Below are 24,804 nucleotides of genomic sequence, written 5' to 3'. Positions count from 1 at the left end.
ACCACACGGGGCAGCAGAGCACAAGGAGCTCCTGTGTCTCCACGACTATGGAGTTTGGTGTGGGGCAAAGAAAGGTTTAAATTTGTCTTTTTTTAGGCCGCAAAGGACACAAAAAAGTATATTTCAACCACTTAACAGCTTTTTCCACGCTGCTTTTAAACCGCTCACTCTCCCTGCACCAAATCCCATAGAGAAAATCATCGATTTGAACCGATAGTAAGTTCTGTGACATTAAATACAAGTGAATAATTCAACCAAAGTGAACCGAAACAAGCCTTTTACTAAATATTTATTAAAGAAACACACTGTGAATCAGTAATTTTTTTTAAAGTGTGGTTGTATGACACATTTCGATGCTGCCCGTAACTTTGTAAGTTAGTGATGGAGGCAGCAGTGGATCAACAACTCCTGTGTCTCTGTGATGTAAAAATCGATGGTTTTCTCTATGGGGTTTGGTGCAGGGAGAGTGAATATTCAGTATTTCCATACCGACAAGGTGATTTTATGAATTCTGTGTTGAAATACTTTGCGTGACACATTTTTTTATCAACACGAGAAATGAACAGGACAGCGTGGAGAGTCGTAAGTTTAGAAAACAATATTTATTGAAATCTTATAAAAATAGTTTCTAGCATAATTTACAATTCTAATTTGAATGGGTGAAAAAAAAAAAAAATAACAATAACAAATCCAAGCAGCAGTCATGCAACCAGCAGAGTTTTCTCCTCACACACACACACAGCAGACGTAACAGACCATCGTCAGTAGATGTTCACTGTTTACATACATATATAACAAGGAAGTGGTTTTTGTCCAGGACTAATTACACATTAATTACACATTACACACACAAACACACAAAAACACACACATCTGCTCTTTTTTTCCTCCTCAACATTTCAAGCCATAATAAATATGGGTGAAAATAATTTAAAAAAACAACAATTGCCTGTTTAGTCTTTTTTTTTTATTCTTAAATAATCTGTGTGCCCTTCAGTGACTGTGGAATGAAATATACACACACACACATATCTATAAGTCATATATGTGTGTGTGTTTATATATATATTTACGTACAGCTCCGACAAAAAGCCCACATCTCTCATAAATAAATAAATAATTTCTGTGAGCAAAAAACCTCAGTTAACAGCAATATCATCATAAATATTGTCATTATGTACAATTCTCTTTATCTTTAAGACCTGTTGTGAGGCACCATGTTGGAAATAAAATAAAAAAGAATGGAGTTGAAGAGCAGAGGATGTTGTTGTTGTTGTTGTTGTCGTTTTCTCACGTTTGCATCGCGGTGTGAAGTGAAGTGAAGCAGCCGTCGGTCGCCTGAAGCCTTTGTTTTTGGTTGTTTGTTTACAGTGAAACCAAGTTCGTAAAGAGGTGAATACGCTGTAGTTAAAGAGAGCGAAGTGTGAGGTAAAGTCCAGTGTTTTTCTTTTTCTTTTTCTTTCTCCGAAACACGAGGTCGTGTCGTTGCTAAAGACATTCGGAGTAGTAGTATAGTTATACCGTAGTAGTAGTAGTAGTATCGTAGTATTCGTACGTAGACGTCGTAGTGGCTGAGGAAAACGTGACGACACGCGGGCTTTACTGATCTAGGCCCGCGAGAGGAAACAGAGTAAAGGAGCAGAATCAATAAAGGCTGTAGACGACGTGAATTCAAGTAATTTCAGGCTCAATAATAATAATCTCACTGAAGGCACTTTTTTCTCTTTGTTTTAAAAGATAAAAAATCACGCTCGTCTCGTCGCTAACGCTCGCGTTCGAGGTTTACGTCGCGACTCGGTGACTGTTCCGAGTCTGGAGCGTTTGCCTCCCATCGCAGACGCAGCCGGAAACGACCTGCTGAACCCGCGGCGCTCGCCCGCGTCGCGTCGTCCCCGTTTTCGCGCCCGGAACAGCCCGGTCCGTTGTGCGCTCCGCGGCGCGTCTGTAACCGCGCGGCGACGTCGGCGTCGCCTGCGTCTGAATGTCCAGTTCAGTTCAGTTCAACCCACGGCGGGGGGTAAACGCCCGCCCCCGGCGTCGCCGCCTTCACCGCGCCGCCACCGGCGTCATCGCCGCCGACTCGTGGATGATGCTGTGCAGCCGGATCTCCGGCCCCGCCTTCTCCGCCGCCTGCGCCGTAGACGCGATGACGGACAACGGCGACGTGGCGCTCTGCATCCACGTGTGGTTGACGATGTCCTCGAAGGACGGGCGGTCGGCCGGACGCAGCGAGAGACACCACTTTATGAGCTGTTGGCACTCTGTGGACGAGGAAGAGGAAGTGAGTGAGTGAGGCTCTGTCGTTGTAATAAAGCGTTTAAATCAGGGGTTCTCAAAGTGTTGATACCCGAGGGCCAATTTAGGAACCCAACATTGGACTGAGGGCCGCCAAAGGAAAAAAAACTGAAAGAAATCCCATTTGTAATAACTATGGCATCCAAAATTTGACAAAAACGTTATACTATACTATGTCGTCCCAAATTTGACAATTTTTTTTTAAAAAAAAATTTCGGTCCAAAATTTGACAAAAACGTTATACTATACTATGTCGTCCCAAATTTGACAATTTTTTTTTTTAAAAAAATTTCGGTCCAAAATTTGACAAAAATTACACATGCCGTCCCACATTTTTGGGAAAAAATTTAAATGCCAAAATTTGACAAAAACGTCATACTATACTTTGTTACATAGTAAATATAGTTGTACAGTTTACACTTATTGGTCTGTATCCAGTAATGTCCAATAAACATTTAACAAGCTTAGTCACTCCTGGATTAAAACTATCAACTGTAATTCAATGCGGGGCCGCCAGAAATGTTTCTGCGGGCCGCCATTGGCCACCGGGCCGCACTTTGAGAACCAATGGTTTAAATCATAATAAATTAAATCAGGGCGTGGATTTACCTGCGGAGATCCTCCTCCGGAACAGGACCTGGCCCTTGACGATCTCCTCGTCGTGTTCGAACGGGATGTCGCCGCAGACCATGTCGTAGAGCAGCACGCCCAGCGACCACACGGTGGCCGAGCGGCCGTGGTAGCGGTGGTACTTGATCCACTCGGGCGGGCTGTACACTCTGGTACCTGCGGCACGGGGAAGGGGAAGGAGGAGGACGCGGGTTACGTCATTGTTATGTTTTTACAACAACAAACAAAAGAGAAAGGAGGAGGAGGAATGTTGTAACGCAGCTTTACGAGCTTTCAAAATTGTATTTGAGACCTTTTATGACGATTTAAGTAGAACTTTAGACATTTTAAGGCCTTAAATTCAAATTATTGGACTTTTTAAGACCCTGCAGGTACCCTGTAAGAGCTAAATATACAGATATGAATAAAACAGTGAAATAGGCAACAAAATAAAATAATAATCTGGAAATATATACGGTACACTATACAGTGAATGTTAGTTTTAGTTTAGTAAATAGCCAAGAGTATGTTATATAATAATATTAATAATGAATCAGCATTGCAGGCAGATTATCAGCTGAGCCTCCGTTTCCAAGGCTATAATCTGCACTCAGGGTGTGTGTGTGTGTGTGTGTGTGAGAGAGATATGTGAGGGTGGGGCGGAGCAGACATGTGACTTTGTTTACAAACTTTGAGTTGTAAAAATGCCACCTGCTTCCACCGGGAGGCGCCAAAGCGAAGGCAATACAGCTCAGGGGCTCAGTGAGCAGCCTCCCCGTGTGTGTGTGTGTGTGTGTGTGCGTTTTCCCCCCTCACCGTCAAAGTCGGTGTAGATGGTGTCCTTGAGCAGCGCGCCGGAGCCAAAGTCGATGAGCTTCATCTCGCCCGTGCGCAGGTCGATGAGGATGTTCTCGTCCTTGATGTCGCGGTGCACCACGCCGCAGCCGTGGCAGTGGCGCACCGCCTCCAGCACCTGGCGGAAGAAGCCGCGCGCCAGCTCCTCGGGCAGCGCGCCGCGCTCCGTGATGAAGTCGAACAGGTCCTTGACGTGCTCGGGCCGCTCCATCACCACGATGAAGCTGTCGGCGCGCTCGAACCAGTCCAGCATCTTGATGACGCCGCGGAAGCCCGTGCTGACTTTCTTCAGGAGCACGATCTCCATGGGAACCCGGGAGCCGTTGGGCTGCAGATACACACACATAAACGGTCACACATTGAGTATTTACGGCACACGTAACAATATGGGAAATATGTCACGTCACTGCCCTTTATGGGCTACGGTTTCCTGAGATGTATTGTAAAGATATTAAGTTTAACGACCGCCATAAAAAGACGAGTATAAATCATTACTCACCAGCTCGCCCCACTCAGAGACTCTGTCCTTGGCCACATGTTTGACAGCGACCTGTAAAAGCAAAACAAGAGACGTCAAACCACATGAACTAGTAAAAAAAAATATTAATTAAAAAATTTTTTTTTCAAATATATATACATACATGTATGTGTTTATATATACATATATATAAATCATATTCTTCAAAAAACATGGAATAATCCGGGTTTTATGACCTGGACACTCATGCACCAAACTCCATAGAGAAACGCAGCGTTTTTACTCCGACATTACACAGGAGCCGCTGCTCTATTGCAGCTCTGCTGCTGCCTTCGTCCGCACATTAATGTCGCTTAGGTAAACCCGACGACATGATTTCCGACGCCGAATTCTCGTGATAACATGCCTGAGGTCCCCCACGAAGGCTGCGGTGGATTAACACCGCGTGTGTGCTGTGGGGGTTAAAATCAATGGTTTTCTCTATGGGGTTTGGTGCGGGAGGTAGTAGTAGTAGTAGTAGTGGTAGTAGTAAGCTGTTTACATTAACTTGTGTTATGCCCAGGGTAAAAAGGCAAAGAGAAATATCATAATATATAATATATATAATGATTAATGAGGTTAAAATGTAAATAAATTGTGTTTTTAATAAAGGTGGATACACCCCGTGTGTTCCCTCTGCCGGCAGCCATGTTAGGGACTCGGCGAGTGCCCGGAGTCGCGTGGCATTGGTTCCGCCGTGTTGATAATACTGTGTTTAAACCTCACTCCCAAAACACCACACATACGCCGAAACAACAACAACAACAACAACATAAACGTAAACATACTAACCGGAGCTCCGTCGGTTATCCTCGTACCGGAGTAGACGGTGCCGAAGCCGCCGCTGCCCAGCACCGCGCCGACCTGGTACAGCTTCTCAAAGGGCTCCTTCTCTTTGACTGCGGAGGAGGAGGGGGACATAAATAACATGAGCACCGACCAAAACAACACATAAAACGGGCTCAAAACACAGTAAAAAGCCCGGTACCGGCGCTTTTAAAACGGTGTGTCATGCTAGTAAATTAGCCCTCTCTGTGTATGTGTGTGTGTGTGTGGGGAGCAGCTGCTGCCGCGTCCTCCATGACACCACACACACACACAGAGAGGGGGGAAGGAGGGCGTCTAACCTGGGTGAACCTGGAGCTTCGCCGGCATGTCCACGGTGGAGATGTGAGCCAGAGAATTCAGCTTGGACAGCAGCATTCCTGTTGTCTTTCTCGATTTAAATCCCCTTCGAATGATTTAAATCCCCTTCGTCTTCGTTTTTTCTGCGGTTTGTTTATATTCCGACTCGAGTCACGGCTTAAAGTCCACGTTGCAGGCACCGAAATGCGGGTAAAGAATCCACACGACGCCGATCGGCTCGGGAGAGGAACGAAAAACACGGCGTTATTATCCACAGGAAAAAAGGGCGGAATAGTGAAAAACTGCTGCTCCGTGTGTTTTGTAAACACTAGTGAGCGGAATTCGCGTTAAAAAATAGGAGCGCTTTCGTAAAAAAAAAGGTTCCGCTGCCTCCGACAGACACCGGCTCAGTTGGAAACACAGCGCGGGGGGAGGATGGTTATGAGACGGTTGTAAAGGGCGGTGACGCCCCGCTACTGCGTCAACACCGCGTGGCCCCGCCCCCCGCTCCCCCCTTCTCCCCGCCTCGGCCAATGAGAGAGCGGGGACGCGTTCAAACTGCACGTCAATCAAAGGAGATGAAAAAAAAGAAGAAGAAAAAAAAAAAAGAAGTGAGCCCTGCCTCGTGAACCCACCCACCTCGCGCCAGACACAGACGAGACGTGGCGGGAATAGAAACGCGCCAAAAAAGAGAAAAGGAGGGGAGACCCCGAAAAAAAAGAGAAGAAGAAGAAGGAGTAATGAGTTCATGTTGGAGGGAAACGCAAATTCAAAGTCTCTCTCTGACGAGAAACTGACTCACGAAAGTCTTTATTATTATAATTATAATAATATATGAACACATGATTCATCCATTCATCAACATGTTGGTTTTTTATGTTTTTCTGAAATGGAAACATGAAAATGAAATCATAACAAACCGTCTGCATTCCATCACACTTAGCAAACAGCAAAAGAAATGTTAAATTAGTTAAATAAATGCACATTTGTGCGTTATTTTTAAGTTTTAGACGTTACTCTTGTGAGACAAATGCACGTTGTTATGCTAGCGTTTAATTATAGCTAGTATAGATAGTTAAACGCTAAACAGGAACTCGCTGCACTTTTGCGCACAATAAAGCAGACGTTTTAAATCCACGATTTCTTGCCGCTACTTCCTGTCCAAACTATTTCTAAACAGTTTTGGGGGGATTTTAAATACTGTAGTAATTATTCTTATAAATAAATGCGCTTTTTAAAGTTTTAGATGAGACAAATGCACGTTGTTATGCTAGCGTTTAATTATGGTAAAAGCTAAACAGGAACTAGCCGCACTTTTGCACACAATAAATCGACCTGAGACAACAGCCGAAGTTTTAAATCCACAATTTCTTGCTGCTACTTCCTGTCCAAACTATTTCTAAACAGTTTTGGGGGGATTTGAGATACTGTTTTATTACATTATTTGTCGTTATCCGTGTACATAAATGCACATTTGTACGTTATTCTAAGTTTTAGATGTTACTCTTGCACGTTGTTATGCTAGCGTTTAATCATGTTAAACGCTAAACAGGAACTAGCCGCACTTTTGCGCACAATAAAGCAGAAGTTTTAAATCTCCCGATTTCTCGCTGCTACTTCCTGTCCAAACTATTTCTAAACAGTTTTGGGGGGATTTTAAATACTGTAGTAGTTATTCTTATAAATAAACGCACATTTGTACGCTATTTTAAGTTTTAGACGTTACTTTTGTGAGACAAATGCACGATTTTATGTTAGCGTTTAATTTAGCCGTCATAAAAACAGGAACTAGCCGCACTTTTGCGCACAATAAATCGACCTGAGACAATAGCGGAAGTTTTAAATCCCCGATTTCTCGCCGCTACTTCCTGTCCAAACTATTTCTAAACAGTTTTGTGGGGATTTTAGATACTGTAACATTACATTTTTAGTACTTATTCGTGTAAATAAATGCACATTTGTACGTTATTTTTAACTTTAAAGGTTATTATTGTAAGACAGCATTTAATTTAGATGTCATAAAAACAGGAACTAGCCACACTTTTGCGCACAATAAAGCGGAAGTTTTAAATCTCCCGATTTCTCGCTGCTACTTCCTGTCCAAACTATTTATAAACAGTTTTGGGGGGATTTTAAATACTGTAGTAGTTATTCTTATAAATAAACACACATTTTCTGCGTTATTATTTCCTTTTAGAGGTTATTATCGTAAGACAAAATACAGCAACTAGTTTCACTTTTGCACGTGTGCGCAACACGTTTTAAACACTTTTTTTTGGCCATTTTCTTACAAATAAGTTATACTTCATCGATATTGGATGCAAACATTGAGACTTTATTCGTCCTCATGCATCAGAGAACCGGTTTGCAGCCAAAATAAACACATATATAAGACGCAGTGTTTAGTCATTTTTTTAAAGACTTTGTCCAGACTTTGGAGACAAAGGTTAAAGGAACAAAAGACCCTCGTCTTCTTCTCTTCATCATCATCATCACGAAGGCTCAATGAAGACGTTTCTTTTCTTTCTTTTTGCAGCAGTTAACGACGCGGTGAGTTCATCAGTAGAAGCTTTTCCCTCCTCCTCCTCCTCCTCCTCCTCCTCCTCCTCCTCCTCCTCTGTCGATTTACCTAATCATTTCCACACTGAGCTGCAGCCTCTGTAGGTCTAACCCCTGACAAAAGCTTTCTCTGCACTCGCTGACTTCATCGGCATCAAAGCGCCGCCGCCGCCGCCGCCGCGGAGAACGGGCCGCATTCCACGCATTCTTTCAGATTGGGTGGGCCAACGTTTGCAGCCGCTCACAGGATGTGGGAAACTGGAGATAAAAAGGCTCCCATTGACTCCTCCTCCTCCTCCTCCTCCTCCTCCTCCTCCTCCTCCACACCCTCTTTTTCCCGCGCAGCACTCACTTTGAGTGACACGCCTCCTCTTTCTCTTCGTCTCACGCTCCCGTGAGGTTTTGTTTTCCCTTGAAATGTCACAGGGTTGTAAAGAAAAACAACTCTTCAGATCGGGAGGGGCCCAACGTCAAACTCCTTTTTGTTTGTTTGTTTGTTTGTTTGTTTCTGGCAGCTGCTGCAATAATACAAACAATCCCAGAAAAGTAAGAATGCAAGAAAAGAAGTAAGGCGGCCACTTTATTAGGTACACTCTTAGACACAAGGGTTCCAAAAGGGTTCTTCTACAAGGCCTGAGGTTCTACCTGGAACCATTTGCTTCTGTTTCCCGAAGAAAGGGTTTTTCAAGGGTTCTTGGTAACACTAATGGTTCCAGTAAGAACTATTTTGATCCAGAGAACCCCTTTCCTGAATAAAGGGGTTTAAAAGGGTTCTTGGCGGAACCCTCAAACGGTTCTCCTATGAGGACAAGCCCAAGAACCTTATACAGTTCTACTTGGCACTTTTATTTCTAAGAGTGAAGGAATAAAGGAACATTTACTTTAACGTTGCGTTTATTTCGTCAGTTATAGTGCGCCAAGTACACTCTTAGAAATAAGGGTTCTTCTACAAGGGCCGAGGTTCTACCTGGAACCATTTGCTTCTGAAAAAGCAAGGGTTCTTCTCAAGGGTTCTTGGTAACTGAACCATTTAAAACCACTTTACTAAATAAAGGGTTTAAAAGGGTTATTGGTTGAACCCTCCAAAAGGGTTCTCCTGTGAGGACAAGCCCAAGGACCTTATATGGTTCTACTTAGCACTTTTATTTCTCGTGTAGGATTGTAGGATTAAATGAAACATTTACTTTTACTTTGCGTTTATTTTGTCAGTTATTGTGCACAAGCACACTCTTAGAAATAAGGGTTCCAAAAGGGTTCTCCTACAAGGGCTGAGGTTCTACCTGGAACAATTTGCTTCTGTTTCCCGAAGAAAGGGTTTTCAAGGGTTCACTAATGGTTCCAGTAAGAACCATTTTGATCCAGAGAATCAATCCCTTTAAAACCCCTTTCCTGAATTAAAGTGTTTTAAAAGGGTTCATGGATTTATAAAAAGGTTCTACTTGGAGCCAAATAGGGTTCTCCTATGAGGACAAGCCGAAGAACCTTATATGGTTTTGAAATTATAAGTAGATTTAAGAACTTAAAGTAGATTTCAGAACTTTAAGTAGATTTCGGAACTTTAGGTAGATTTTGGAACTTTAGGTAGATTTAGGAACTTTAAGTAGATTTTGGAACTTTAAGTAGATTTCGGGAACTTTTGGTACATTTTGGAACTTTAAGTAGATTTTGGAACATCAAACAGATTTCGGGAACTTTAAGTAGATTTTGCAATAATAAGTCGATTTTGGAACTTTAAGTAGATTTTGCGACCTTTGACCCGGAAGTAGAAGGAGACGACGTGTGAACTGGGGGCGGCGTCTTTCTTTGGACAACACGGCAACACACGATGAACACGTACAGCTCGTATGAAACAAGACTCGGTCAGGTTGCCCGTCTTAGTCAGACTAAGGTCTTAGTCAGGTCTTAGCTCGATTAAAAACCTGCGCGCTATCGAGGTTTAACAGCCGACAGACGATGGCACTCGTCTGTCGGCTTCCGCTCTCTCTCGTCCTAGCTCTCGTCCTCTTGTGCGTCGCTATGCTAGGACAACAGAGAGCGAGCAGATTTGCATAAGAGAGTGTTTGCTAACCTGTCCTCGGGTCAACATGGCCGACTGGAATGAGGCAGAGAGGAGGAGGCGTGTCGCGCCCCGCAGGCAAATTCCTCTCATACCTCTGGCCTGTTTGACAAAGGTATGCAAATGAGCTCCTGAGTGCGACCGCATGCTAACGATCAGTCGTCGCACTTTAATGCTGCTGTTAAAGCGTTAAGTTCAATATTTGAGCCCATTGTTAGCCTGCAAACACACACACACACACACACACACACACACACACACACACACACACACACACACACACACACACACACACACACACACACACACACACTTTTGTGTTTTATTGACTGGACGTCATTGAATCACACTTTTACTTTCCTGGATGTTGTTGAGTCACAGTAAAAGCAAAACTCGAGTACACGATGCAGTTCTACCTCGACTCAGTTCAGTATCAGTCACGTTGTTGTCATGACGTCATAGCTCCTCCTCCTCCTCCTCCTCCTCAATGTGGGCGGAGTCATAGCAGCGGCTGCGTGAAACTGCCGTGATGTGGTTTTTCTACGCGAAACAAACACAAACTAGTGACTTGTAAAACAGTTGTTTTGGGTGAAACTGGAGAATAAAGTACAATTTGGAACTTTAAGTAGATTTGGGAAATTATAAGTAGATATTTGGAATGTCCTGTAGATTTCTGGAATTTAAAGTAGATTTTGGAAATTCAAGCAGATTTCATGAAATTTAAGCAAATCGGGAACTTTAAGTCGATTGTTGGAATTTTAAGGAGATTTCGTGAACTTTAAGCAGATTTCATGAACCTTAAGTAGATTTCTGAACTTTAATTAGATTTCAGAAACTTTAAGTAGATTTTATGAACTTTAAGTAGATTTTGGAACTTTAAGTAGATTTTGGAATTGTAAGTAGATTTCAGACGCTTTAAGTAGATTTCGGGAATTTTAAGTAGATTTTTCGAACTTTAAGTAGATTTCAGGAACTTTAAGTAGATTTTTGAAATTATAAGTAGATTTCGGGAACTTTAAGTAGATTTTGGGAACTTTAAGTAGATTTAGGAACTTTAAGCAGATCTCGGGAACTTTAAGTAGATTTCGGAGACTTTAAGTTGACTTTTGAAATTATAAATAGATTTCAGAATTGGAAGTAGATTTCGGGAACTTTAAGTAGATTTTTGAAATTATAAGTAGATTTAAGAACTTTAATTAGATTTGGGAAACTTTAAGTAGATATCGGAAACTTTAAGTAGATCTTTGAAATTATAAGTAGATTTCGGAATTATAAGTAGATTTTGGGAACTTGCAGTAGATTTCGGAAACTTTAAGTTGACTTTTGAAATTATAAGTAGATTTCAGAATTAGATGTAGATTTCTGGAAATTTACGTAGATTTCGGGAACTTTAAGTAGATTTTTGAAATCATGAGTAGATTTCGGGAACTTTAAGTAGATTTCGGAACTTTAAGTAGATTTTTGAAATTATAAGTAGATTTAAGAACTTTAAGTAGATTTCAGAACTTTAAACAGATTTCGGAAACCTTAAGTAGATTTTGGAACTTTAAGTAGACTTAGGAAACTTTAAGTAGACCTTTGAAATTATAAGTAGATTTCAGAATTAGAAGTAGATTTTGGGAACTTTAAGTAGATTTTTGAAATTATAAGTAGATTTTGGAATTATAAGTAGATTTCAGGAACTTTAAGTAGATTTCTGAAACTTTAAGTATGAGTTAAAGTTACTTGAGTAGGTGAAGTATGACATATTTACTGTATGTAGTTTCTGACACTGCACTTTCATCCAATCCGATCCAGATTATGGATTATATTAGCAAGTGCATGTAGCACGCAATTGTAGCATGATCGTATCGCACATATTCAGCAGCAGCAGAATTGTCCTCACATTGTTATAAAATATGAAAATGTTGTCTTTGAACTCAATCCTTTCACAAAGATTACCACAAAAACATGGATGACGGTGTGTTAACGTTACTTACATAATCGTTTCGCTCTTGCAAACTAAAATTTCAGATTTTTACCAATATAATATTATTATTTTTTTACCTCATAATTAGTGTTGCATTCATGTATTGAACCTATACGACACACTGGATGTGACCTGTAGTTAAAGAAATTGAAATAAGATATTGACATGTTTCCCTGTGAGCTCTGCACTGAAACATCAGAGTCCACAGAGGAAACATCAGCGTGGAAAAGGCTTTAATAATAACATAATAACTTCATGAATGACTTCCTCTTTCCTGATAAATAGAAACTCTGCCCACACAAAGGTTTGGTTTCACAACAGAGATTATGTTTCTGTCAGAATGTGTGACTGTAATCAGGGTGTGAACAAAACTGCTGTGTGTGTTGTTGTCAACGTGTTTTTGGGATTATTAAAGGAACTTTAAGCAGATTTGTGGAATTATAGGTAGATTTTGGAAGGTTAAGTAGATTTAGAAACTTTAAGTAGATTTCGGCAACTTTTAGTATATTTTGGAATTTTAAGTATATTTTTGGAATTATAAGTAGATTTCGGAAACTTTAAGTAGATTTTTGAAATTATAAGTAGATTTTGGAACTTTAAGTAAACTTATATATATATATATACACACACATATATATATATATATATATAAATACATATATATACACATATATATCTATCTATATATATATAGATTGATAGCCAGCAAGATAGCTATATAGAACTATAGATAGCAAGATAGCTATATAGCCAGTAAGCTAGATAACAAGATAGCTAGCTAACCAGCAACATAGATAGATAGCCAGCAAGATAGATAGGCTTCTTAAATGTGAATATTTTCCGATTTATTTGACAAAGAAATCATTAAAACAACATTTTATAGAGCAAACAAAACACTCAATGAAAGGATTATGAAATATAATTGCTAGCTGCAGCTTTAGTTCTGTTAACAAACATACAGCAAAATCGCTTAGAATTCAAAATAATTAGTTGTGACTATTTAGTATAGATAGATATTGGCGGATACTAGAGTTTGTGATATGGTACCGGACATGATACCGGTCACAGTGCTCTGCTTTAGCTTCTATGAGACTTTCATTTAAAACAACGTTGATGTTCTCGCTGACGGACGATTTACGAGGACATTAAACCATTAGCTCTGTTGTCTGCGACAGGAACTCACATGTAAACAAAGGCGTTCGTATCCTCGACTGACGGCTAATTGATGTTTTTATGTCATTTTCACCTGTAATGACGGCAATTAAATAATTACGCTCAATCCTCGATGACCAATTTACATTTAGCTCTATTCCACCGCTGTAATTCGTCATAATGAAGGTTTTCATGCGCGGGAAGCTGCTGCTGTTCTCAGGCGGCTGTAATAAAAGAAACCATTAAGCCGTCATTTACCCCTCAAACGCTAAAATGCTAAATCACTGAAACTATGCTTCCCCGCGCTGACGGCTCCGTCGTCGTGGACGTGTGATGGACACGTCGGTGTTCAGAAATGGAACGCGGCCCAGGTGCTACGCTGCGCCGCGAGCCACTCTGACAGACGGACGGACAGAGATTAGCCCGTAATTAGAGTAGCGTCGTAAAAGTGTCCACACGCGGCTCAGCGGGAGGTTCAGCTTCTCCACGACAACAAACCCCGGCCGTGTCGGTGAAGATGATTGGACCGGCAGACGTGATGAGGTCACAAGGTCGGCGTGTGCAAAAATAAGAATGGAAGTTTCTGACAGACAGACAGGTGGATAAGCTAGCGAACTAGCTAGACAAGTGGATAGCAAGCTAACTAGCCATCTACATAGCCAGCTAGTTAGATAGCCATCACGACAGATAGCAAGAGACTGATAGCAAGCTGGCTAACTAGGCGGATAGTAAGCTAGCTCTCCATCGAGATAGCCAGCAAGTTAGATAGCATCCATATACCCAGAAAGTTAGATATATAGCCATCCAAATAGCCATCAAATTATATACATAGCAATATAGATAGCTAGCTAGCCAGCAATATAGCTATATAGCCAGAAAGCTAGATAGCAACATAGCTAACTAACCAGCAAGATAGGTAAATAGCCATCAAGATAGCCAGCATGTTAGATAGATAGCAAAATAGCTAGCTAGCGAGCAATATAGATAGCAAGACAGCTATATAGCCAGAAAGCTAGATAGCAAGCTAACCAGCAAGATAGATAGATAGCCAGCAAGATAGATAGCTAGCTAGCCAGCAATATAGATAGCAATATAGATATATATAGCCAGAAAGCTAGATAGCAACATAGCTAACTAACCAGCAAGATAGGTAGATAGCCATCAAGATAGCCAGTGTGTTAGATAGATAGCAAGATAGCTATATAGCCAGAAGCTAGATAGCAAGATAGCTAGCTAACCAGAAAGATAGCTAGCTAGCCAGCACGATAGAGCGCTAGATAGGCAGACAGACAGAGGTAAATGTACAGATTCTATGACGAGACTGTCAAAATAAAGCTAGAAGAGCTAGCTACAGAAGAAGAATTGACCACGTTCACTTTAGTGATATCATTACATTCCTTTTGAGTCAGACGATTTAAAAACCTGCCTTTATTTCAGTCATTTGAAATAAAGGCAGTCATTTGATCTGGGATTGAAGGCAGATTTCTTCTTTTTTTTCTCCCTTTATCTCCTCTCATTATGGAAGCAGATCCAGATGTTAGCAGGTGTTTGTGGGTTCTTCTGACACGCAGAGACGTCATCGGGGTCTTTGATCCACAGACGTCTACGTACAGCTGGGTCTGACCTCACCCACCACTGACTTCACTGCATCAAAAACGCCCGTGGAGAAAGTGCCGGGGGAGGGGCGACCCTGGAAGTAAAGCTACCCCGACCGCCCCATGCTGCTGCACACTTCACCACACACATACACAAATAAACACAAACGCCTGCAACAGCATCTGTCATGCCCTCAAAATTAGCTGCAAAGGCTTTTTGACTCTGCCCAAATAAGGACGGCCCTGCAGTGTGTTCGTGGGGGGTTCGCGGGGGGTGAATGATTTATTTTTAGGTTTCTTTAAGGACGAGGGAGTCTCTCTCTGTGTGGTGGTGGTGGCGGGGCTTCCTCCGGTGTGGCCTGACCCCTCCTCAGGTAACCCTCCCACCCCCTGCTCCCCCATCAGATCCAGAGAGGTCTTGACCAGCAGGGCCATGGGAAAAAGGCTCCAGTGGACTTCAAAGGCCGGACCATGTGGGAAAGCGCCGCCGAGGGGGCCGGCTCAAGTCAACGGAGGTCAACTATCATGTCAACACAGGCCCGGTCTGGGGTCAGAGGTCATCGGCATACCTGCACAGCGCCACTCAGACTGCCCTCCCAAGAAATTACCACCCCCACTTGTCTCAATTAGGGATTTGGCCTCTTCTTGAAATTGTGCGGTAAGGTTTATTTATGGCTATTGTTGTGATCGTCGAGGAGGAGTTTGTGTAGAACGTGATGCGTAAAACGGGGGGAGGGTTGGGTTCAATAATAGGACTTGACGTCAGCTGCAGACTTGTCCATATGGGGGTCCGGCTCACGGGAAGTAACGCTTCCTAGTTTGTCCCTTGCGCTCCCTTCCTCGTAAGATGCTGTTGACAGAAGGGATTTGCACAATATCCTCTTTAAAGGAGACTTTGGGAATTCATTGCCTTCCATTCCAGAAGGATTGAGTTAACCCCCCGTGACCATGAGCGAGTACAGAAGCATGCGGTGTTGGTGGATATTCACCTCAAATTCAGCCTTTATTACAGGCTCACGGTCCAGTAAACGTGAAGCCCTTTAAGTCGTAGAAAGTGCTCGAGAGACCGTTGGCACCACTTTTCTCTTCATTAGCCTCGAAAACAATTACCTCTTTACCTTGACAAAGCATCAGTCGGTCCAGAAATACACAGGTCTGGATTTGACCATTTTGACTTTGTTATGGGACAGACAGGTGGATAAGCTAGCGAGCCAGCTAGACAGGTGGATAGCAAGCTAACTAGCCATCTAGATAGCCAGCAAGTTAGATAGCTAGCCATCACGATAGATAGCAAGAGACTGATAGCAAGCTGGCTAACTAGGCGGATAGTAAGCTAGCTAGCCATCGAGATAGCCAGCAAGTTAGATAGCCATCCAGATAACCAGCAGGTTAGATATATAGCCATCCAAATAGCCATCAAATTAGATAGCAAGTTAGATAGATAGCCATCCAGATAGCCAGCATGTTAGATAGCCAGCAAGATAGCTAGCTAGCCAGCAAGACAGATAGTTGGCTAGCCACCAATATAGATAGCAAGATAGCTATATAGCCAGAAAGCTAGATAGCAAGATAGCCAACTAACCAGCAAGATAGATAGATAGCCAGCATGTTAGATAGCCAGCAGGATAGCTTTATAGCCAGAAAGCTAGATAGCAAGATAGCTAACTTACCAGCAAGATAGATAGATGGCCATCAAGATAGCCAGCATGTTAGCTAGCCAGCAAGATAGATAGCTAGCTAGCCAGCAATATAGATGACAAGATAGCTATATAGCCAGAAAGCTAGATAGCAAGATAGCTAACTAACCAGCAAGATAGATAGATAGCCAGCAAGATAGCTACCCAGCAAGATAGATAGCTAGCTAGCCAGCAATATAGATAGCAAGAAAGCTATATAGCCAGAAAGCTAGATAGCAAGACAGCTAACTAACCAGCAAGATCGATAGATAGCCATCAAGATAGCCAGCAAGATAGATAGCAAGATAGCTAGCAAGATAGCTATATAGCCAGAGAGCTAGATAGCAAGACAGCTAACTAACCAGCATGTTAGATAACCAGCATGTTAGATAACCAGCAAGATAGCTAGCCAGCAAGATAGATAGCAATATAGCTATATAGCCAGAAAGCTAGATTGGAAGATAGAACCCTGGGATGGGAACTGGGGGACATGTGCAGTCACTCGACCAGTTTAAGTCCAATCACATCATCTGGGCGTATTCCAGCGGGGGAGTTTGTATGTCTTTGTCTTTGCGATGGGTCGTTATTTATTTATTTAAGTACCGTTGGAACTCCTTCATGGTTACCGTCTTCTTTGTTGTCTCCATCTGTACATTTTCCACCGCTGACTCATTAGGTTTGCAGAGAGCGCTGGAGTCAATCCCAGCTGACACCGGGGGTGAAAAGGTGGGGTCACACCCTGCATGTTTTTGCACAGCGGGACGAAACTGGAGAACCCAACAATGTCAGGAGGTATTCGCGGTTGTCCACATAGGGTCATTGCAGAAATGGGCGGATGACAAAATCATTCTAGCGCCTTGGAGACCTCGCTGTGGGAGAGAGGCCCATTCCCTGGATAGGGTTCTGGTGACCTTGTGATGGTCCTTGGAAATCCAGGGGAGATCCAGTACCTGCTGCTGTTATGGGTATGACCCGATGCCCCCCGGGATTCTCAAGGACCAGCAAGGGCTCCCCGGACTCTTCTGGATGCCACTGTGCTTTCCAGGGTCTGGGGTCACAAAGACAACTGAGCTCGCCCTGGGAGGATTCTCACCACCTTTTCTGGGATTGTTTGGGACTCCAGATTCGTGGGTACTGAACCCAGCTGCCTTTGGATGACCTGGGATTGAAGTGGGCCAACTCTCCGCTAGAGCTTAGATCCCAAAAAAATCAAGCCCGACCCGGCCTGACACATTAACTGTATACACTTCCTGGTTTTTAAAGCTCCCATAGAGTGGTCCTGTTGCACATATATGTTAGTTATGGAGGTCTACTTACATACAATAACTTGTTTTTATGCTCAAAAACCTCCTAGTTGCTGTAAACGAGCCGATGGAAATCCTCTTTTCTGACGCTGTTTCCCAGCCGTGTATTTCAGACTCAACTCTCTCACCCAGCAGACAGAGTGTGTTGTGATTGGCCAGTACCCGGAAGTGACATATTCAGCACACCAGCTCTCAGAAGCACAGCTCCCCCCTCTGGAACGGTGGATGCACTGCTACTCATTATCAAAACGTTGTTTTTTTAACAAAAGCTTTTTAACGACTCCCCACCGCAGTCCCTTTTATGACTTTGACCCCCGTCCACAACGGCCGTTATTCTTCTTCTGCGGTTCAATGTACGCAACCGGATGTGCCCGGACTAGTGCCCGGAGCAGGAGGATCTGCTGTTCAGGAGAACCGCTGTTTACGTAACCGGACCGGGTTTTTTCAGAGATCTCGCTGAGCCCGAGATTATGATAAAACACATCGTTCTTAGCAGTGGCTGAACTGTTTGTTTTGAACCTTCAGGGCTTCGTAAACAAGGTAATGACACAGATACACACTAAAAAACAGCGTTAATCGGAACTTAGGTATGTAATGATATCACTAAAGTAAAGCTAGCTCTTCTAGCTTTATTTTGTCAGTCTCATCATAGAATCTGTACATTTGCCACTGTCTGTCTACCTAGCTAGCTCTCTATCTTGCTGGCTAGCTAGCTATCTATCTATCTGAAATGTTTGTTTTGAACCTTCAGGGCTTCGTAAACAAGGTAATGACGCAGATACACACTAAAAAAACAGCGTTAATCAGAACTTCCTGTCTAGGTATGTAATGATATCACTAAAGTAAACATTGTCAATTCTTCTTCTATAGCTAGCTTTTCTAGCTTTATTTTGACAGTCTCATCATAGAATCTGTACATTTACCAGTCTGTCTGTCTACCTAGCTAGCTCTCTATCTTGCTGGCTAGCTAGCTATCTTGCCATCTATCGATCTGAACTGTTTGTTTTGAACCTTCAGGGCTTCGTAAACAAGGTAATGACGCAGATACTCACTAAAGAAACAGCGTTAATCGGAACTTCCTGTCTAGGTCCGCTTTAAACGACGCGTTCACGGCCGCATGTTTTTTAAACCTTCGCACAAAACGACGTGCTATAGCGTACCAACGGGAACACAACAAGGAGAAATGCTCGATCAAGGGACCTGCCCGAGGATAGTGGTGGGAAATATTGGGCCGACCCGGGCCCGTGGGTCAGGTCCGCGAACGTGAGTATGGTATGACCCGTGTACCTAACAAAGAGGCTGTTTGTGTGTACATGTTAAAACAGTATGTGCTGACCCAGGAGGAAACGCTCCTCGTGTCACCTTCCCACGGAGGGTTAAGTGATGAGCGACAGAGGGGTGTGTGTGTGTGTGTGTGTTGTTGTTGTTGTTGTGGTGGAGTGGGGGGGGGGGGGGGGGGGGGTTGCACACATTCATCCACGTGGGAAACAGACAGCAGTGACACATTAAACCGTCGTCACACAAACAGCCTCAGTGACAGCGTTCAGTGCTGAGGAATGCTGCCGCGCTGGGATTATTTCAGACTTCCCACAGGGATAGAAGTGAAGAACCGGGGCTTTTCCCTCTCTGTCCTTTCAGTGCTCAGAGAACCCGGACACTTATTTTCTTCTTCCTCTTCTTCTTCTTCTCTTTTTTTTTCACGTGAGAAACAACACGAGGGAAAGGTTACACCGATGCCACGTATAAATAGCTCCGCTTGGACTGAACAAGGCTCTTCTGTTGAGTTGAGGGAAAAAAAAAACATCAACAAACCCATGACTGTGCCACGAAGAGTTCTCACACACACACAACTGCAGGTTCAGACTTAATAATAATAATAATAATAATAAGTATATCGGTGTAAAAGAGTGAAAAAATACACTTTTATACACTTATTAATGAAAAAAAAAGTTATTTTTATGGGATAAGAGAGAACTCAATTATATGTGAAATAAACACCTTCACTTATGTCATATTCCTATTTACCGCGTTGTCACTGGAATTATTGGTTTTTTAACATTGAAAAACAGAGTTGTTTTTTTTACAACCACAGGAAAAACAAACCAGTCGTGATAGGGTCGTTATTTACGTAGGGCGCAAATCGCCATCATGGACACCAAGATTCAAAATGGCCGACTTCCTGTTGAATTTAGGCCATGGTTACGGTCGACTTTTTTGTTGGTCTTCGTCGATAACATCTTCTCACCGAGTTACGGGAAATCCGGTGGAACTCGATTCACTTCCTGTTTCACGGCCGAACGGTCGAAATTCGGCAAAAAATGTCGCTTTAAATCCGATAAAACCTTTCGACAACTATTCACCTTTGATGTGTCGAGTACTAATTGCTTGTTTTTTTTGTCAGCATGACAAAAGCGCTCGGGCGAGTTCGCTCATTTACGTAGGGTGCAAACCGGTAACATGGACGCCCCAAAACAATCGAAATGACCGACTTCCTGTTGAGTTTAGGCCTTGGTTACAGTCGACTTTTTTGTTCGTCTTGGTCGATAACATCTTCCCACCGAGTTACGGGAAATTTGGTGGAACTCAATTATGCCTGAAGTCATACGGCACTTCCTGTTTCGTGGCGAACGGGCAAAATTCGCAAAAAAAATGCCAAAGGTTGCCGTGGCCACGCCGTTTTAAATCCGCAAAACCTTTCTGAAACTTTTCACCTTTGATGCGTCTTGTACTGTTTGGCATATTTTTTTATGTCTGTGCGACAAACGCAATTGTACGAGTACGCTCATTTACGTAGGGTGCAAATCGGCAACATGGACGCCCAATTTTTTTTTTAAATATCCAACTTTTCTGTTGAGTTGAGGCTATGGTTACGGTCGACTTTTTTCTTCGTCTTGGTCTGTGACGTCTTTCCACCAAGTTTCGGGAAATTCGGTGGTACTCAATTTTTTTATGCACTCTCACGGCCTTAAAAATGACCCCAAAGACACAGAGATGCATGTGCACAGTGTGTGAAACCAAACACAGGCTCCTCCCTCCTCCTCCTCATGGAAACCACGTATGTAAATGCTACGTACTACAGCTTTAAGTCACGAAAAATCCCTGTGTTTCTCGCACAGATCGCTTTGTTTCCGTGTAATGAAGCTGCTCTACATTTCTAGTTTCTGCCTCTTGATTCTCAGCCACCCCCCCCCCCCCCCACCCCACCCACTCAACAAAAGAAAAACATACTTTCCCACCCACCCACTCATCCCCCTCCTCCTGCCTTCCACTCTGTTTACAGTTGATTTGCATTGTGGCCCTGATGGTTATTGTTGTTGTCGTGATAGCTCTGTGTGTGTGTGTGTTTGTGTGTGTGTGTGTGTTGCGGGGGGGGAGGGGGGGGGGGGTTTCCCACCAGCCCTTTTTTCCCCTCCACACACTAACACTGAATCAAAAACATGTCTGAGTGCCGGTGGTTTACGATGATGTCACGGACCAGAAAATAGTCACAGCAGCTAGCCCCTGGGAAACCCCGCGGCAGGAAGTGGAGCCGATATTTAGCTCGGGCTGAAACTGTGATCGTTAAAAGCAGCCGTTTGATTCGTTTCTAGTGACTTTTCCATGTTCGCGTCTCCTGGACGTGGCCAGTGTGAACTCACTCAACCCTTATTTTGTTATTTTCTGCTGATCACGTCAAAAAAACATTCTCACGTGTGTGTGTGTGTGTGTGTGTGTGTGTGTTTTCATGTTTCCCATGTTTACCTCCTGTAATTAAAAGGTGTTTTTTTTTTTTACTTCCTCCTCTTGTACTTTTATATTCTTGTTTATGGTCACCTGACATCTCGGATGTCAGAGATGTGACCGAGGGGGGCGGAGCCAAGCAGGTCAGGTGTCAAACAGCTGATGGAGAAAAACAAAACAAACAAAAACATGCACTTAAAAACAACCCATAATACCTCTAAGTACTAACTAAAAACACGAGAAAAAAACTTTACAACTCTGTAAATGTCAAAATGACGATGTTTTCTTTTGCCCACAAACTCAAACTTATGCATTTTTAATTATTTCTATGTTTTACAAAGCAGTGAAACCACAAAAAATACACATTTTATACAGAGAACTTGTAAATAAAGCACGGAAAATACTCCATTTACTTGTACTTTTATTGAAAAACAAAAAAATTGACTAAAAACTACCCATAATCCCTCTCTAAATGTCTTATATGGACTGTGTCAACATCTTTAACTATAAACACTGTAAATAAATGACCCTTTTTTCCCATTAGAATTTCTAAATTATGATATTAATTTGACTTAAATGTCAAAATGATGATGTTTTCTTTTTCAGAGAACTTGTAAATAAAGCACGGAAAATGCTTCTTTTTATCAATAACTTGTTGCAGCTGTAGCACAAAAAAATTACAATAAGCACATTTTTCTTGGAAATATGCAAATGCGCGTGACATTTGCATCAAAGGTCGATTTCACATTTAGAGCGAAACCAAAAAAAACTAAAAAAACTAAAAAAACTGTACAAAGACAGAGTCAGCTGGTGTTTAGTCAGACTTTGTTCTCAGGGGTTTCCCCTCGTCGTCGTCGTTGTGGTTCACTGACAGGAGTCATGGTTCAAGTCTGACACCAAAGTCACCGAAAAACACCGTCTGACACACACACACACACACACACGCACACAGCGTCATGATTTAAAGGGATATTCCAGGTGTGATTCCAACCAAACCCCATAGAGAAAACCAGCGATTTTTATGTCACGGCAAACAGGAAGCAGTGATCCACCGCTGCCTCCATAATTAAATTACGTAAAAAAAAAAAAAACGTAGCATTTGCACGACTTCGGCCTTTGGAAAAAATTCATTCGGATTCATTTCAGTGACGTAAACTTAGCAAAACAAGCACAGAAACCGCTGCGTCCGCGTGAGCTTTAAAATGCTGGTTTTCTCTATGGGCTTTGGTTCAGGTAGATTAAATTAATTTATTCATTTATTTAAATGAGATTTTATTTAAAAAAAAAAAAAAGGTGAGCCTTTTGTTAAATGGCTAAAGTATTACAGTATATAATATACTTTAATATAAGAATCTGAATTTTGATCCCAGATTCTCGCTCAAAGTCGTTATTCAGTGGCTGATGAAGACACAAAGTAAATAAAGACACAAAAAAACAAACAGCCTTTGACCTTTGACCTCAGTGTCCCCCCCCCCCAAGTCTTTTCACTGCCGTTCATGATTATTCACGTATTCATGTTCAGACCTGCTGCACATTCACTTTCATTTACAATGTAAATCTATTGTGTGGAAGGTTCCATTGACATTGATGAGGTGACGTTTGTGTGTGCGACCCCCCCCCCCTCATCCCCCTCTTTGTCTCTTCCCTGATGAGTGGATTAACCCGTCAATGGTCGCGGACACAGAACGTTGTTCTGTCAGACTCGCCCACTGTGGTGCCGCCGCCAATCCACACGTGAGGTCAGCTGTGTGTGTGTGTGTGTGTGTGTGTGTGTGTGTGTGTGTGTCCACGTTGTCTCTGGAGTTCAGGACTGGAACTAACGTGATCGCGATCTTAAGTGGACGCAGCCCCAAGGCCTGGGTGGCGCTCCACTCTCCACGCCCACATTTCCGCCAATGTTTTTGTTGGCATGACAAACGCGCTCGGACGAGTTTCGCTAATTTTCGTAGGGTGCAAATCGCTAACACGGACGCCAAGATTCAAAACGGCCGACTTCCTGTTGAGTTGAGGCCATGGTTACGGTCGACTTTTTTGTTCGTCTTGGTCTATAACATCTTCCCACCAAGTTACGGGAAATATGGTGGAACTCAATTATGCAGGAAGTTACACGGCACTTCCTGTTTCCTGGCGAACGGTCATAATTTGCCAAAACGCCGACGGTTGCCGTCGCCACGCCATCTTGAATTCCTGAAACCTTTTGACAACTTTTCATCTTTGATGTGTCGGGTACTAATTGCCATGTTGTTGTTTTTTACCGGCATGACAAACATGCTCGGAAAAGTCCGCTCATTTACGTAGGGTGTAAATCGCCAACATGGACGGCCAATTTGTTTATTTAAATGGTCCACTTCCTGTTGAGTTGAGGCCATGGTTACGGTTGACTTTTTTGTTCGTCTTGCTCCGTAACATCTTCCCACCAAGTTACGGGAAATTCGGTGGAACGCAATTTTGCCTCGGTTTTTAATTCACGCTAACGCCCTCAAAAATGACCCCAAAGACACAGAGATTATAATAATCTGAATCTCTGTCTTTTAATGTCATGCGAAGTAACAAAAATATATCAAAAGTGTCCAATGAGACCAGATCTTTGAGCTTCAGGTAGTTTTGCTGATAGTTTTTGTTCATCCAAAGGGAGTCATGGATTTAAAACGCCCATGTGTGAAGAACCAGGACCAGGGTGGACCTTTAAAGAAGGAGGAGATTCATCAAGTAAGAAACCCAAATATTCTGTGAAGATTAAAAAAGTTCCTCTGACTTTTTAAAACACATTTAAATCACTCGGTAATAATCTCAAATCTCTGTCGCTGCAGAGAGCTGAAAGAACCTGAGACAAGTGAAACTGGAGCAGTATTTGTAAGCTGAAGGACTAATGAGTGAATGAGCTGCAGCTGAGGAGAACAGCAGCAGGTGACGGGAGTTCAGCTGATCGTCTGACTGAGGAACTGCAGGAGCTGCAGTATTTTCACTGAATGACGTCGTTTTACTCCTCATACGTCTTTGTTTTAATCCGATTTGGTTCATTTTTTTGGGGAATTCTTAAGGTTTAAAAACACCTCGTTTACGTTTTGATGATACTTAAAATGCAGTAAATGCGACACACTTTACATCGCGGTCGCTGCGGTTGTTTACATCCTCGGGCGTCACGTGGACGACAACATACTCGTCATTCTTTCCACGTGATCGCGATCTTCCTCCGCCTCTCGTGCTGATAAAGATGAATGAAAATACCAGGGCTCGTGTAAATAAACACTGCTTCGCTAATTAGATCCGGCCCTGGCAGGAAAACCCCCCCCCCACCCCCCCCCCCCCCCCGGCTCAAAGAGCTCAGCGTCCGTTTTTTTTTCCGTGTCCAAAAACGTCTGAGGAAGTGAG

The 24,804-nt window shown here is 42.8% G+C and overlaps 1 protein-coding gene across 1 annotated transcript; it reads right to left on the bottom strand.

The window, feature by feature from the left end:
• Positions 1-589: 589 nt before the first annotated feature.
• Positions 590-5,782, bottom strand: pim1 (Pim-1 proto-oncogene, serine/threonine kinase). Its single transcript, XM_083894562.1, has 6 exons — positions 5,404-5,782; positions 5,069-5,175; positions 4,259-4,309; positions 3,721-4,087; positions 2,905-3,081; positions 590-2,261 (listed from the first exon to the last, which is right to left on the bottom strand). Exons 1-6 carry the CDS (start codon positions 5,477-5,479, stop codon positions 2,047-2,049), a joined length of 993 nt encoding a protein of 330 aa, XP_083750688.1. The 5' UTR covers positions 5,480-5,782; the 3' UTR covers positions 590-2,046.
• Positions 5,783-24,804: the final 19,022 nt, after the last annotated feature.

Source organism: Microchirus variegatus, assembly GCF_963457635.1.
Source record: "Microchirus variegatus genome assembly, chromosome: 9".
NCBI lineage: Eukaryota > Metazoa > Chordata > Actinopteri > Pleuronectiformes > Soleidae > Microchirus > Microchirus variegatus.
The sequence above is the reverse complement of the archived record's forward strand: the minus strand, read 5'-3'. Positions and strand labels throughout refer to the sequence as shown.

What these genes read in the sequence shown, in the direction of transcription:
- pim1 (XM_083894562.1), bottom strand. Translation starts at nt 5,479, where the DNA reads ATGCTGCTGTCCAAGCTGAATTCTCTGGCTCACATCTCCACCGTGGAC. An exon ending in GAAGCTCCAGGTTCACCCAG is followed by an intron (nt 5,176 to 5,403) that starts GTTAGACGCCCT and finishes CCTCCTCCGCAG; the next exon opens with TCAAAGAGAAGGAGCCCTTT. An exon ending in GGATAACCGACGGAGCTCCG is followed by an intron (nt 4,310 to 5,068) that starts GTTAGTATGTTT and finishes TTGCTTTTACAG; the next exon opens with GTCGCTGTCAAACATGTGGC.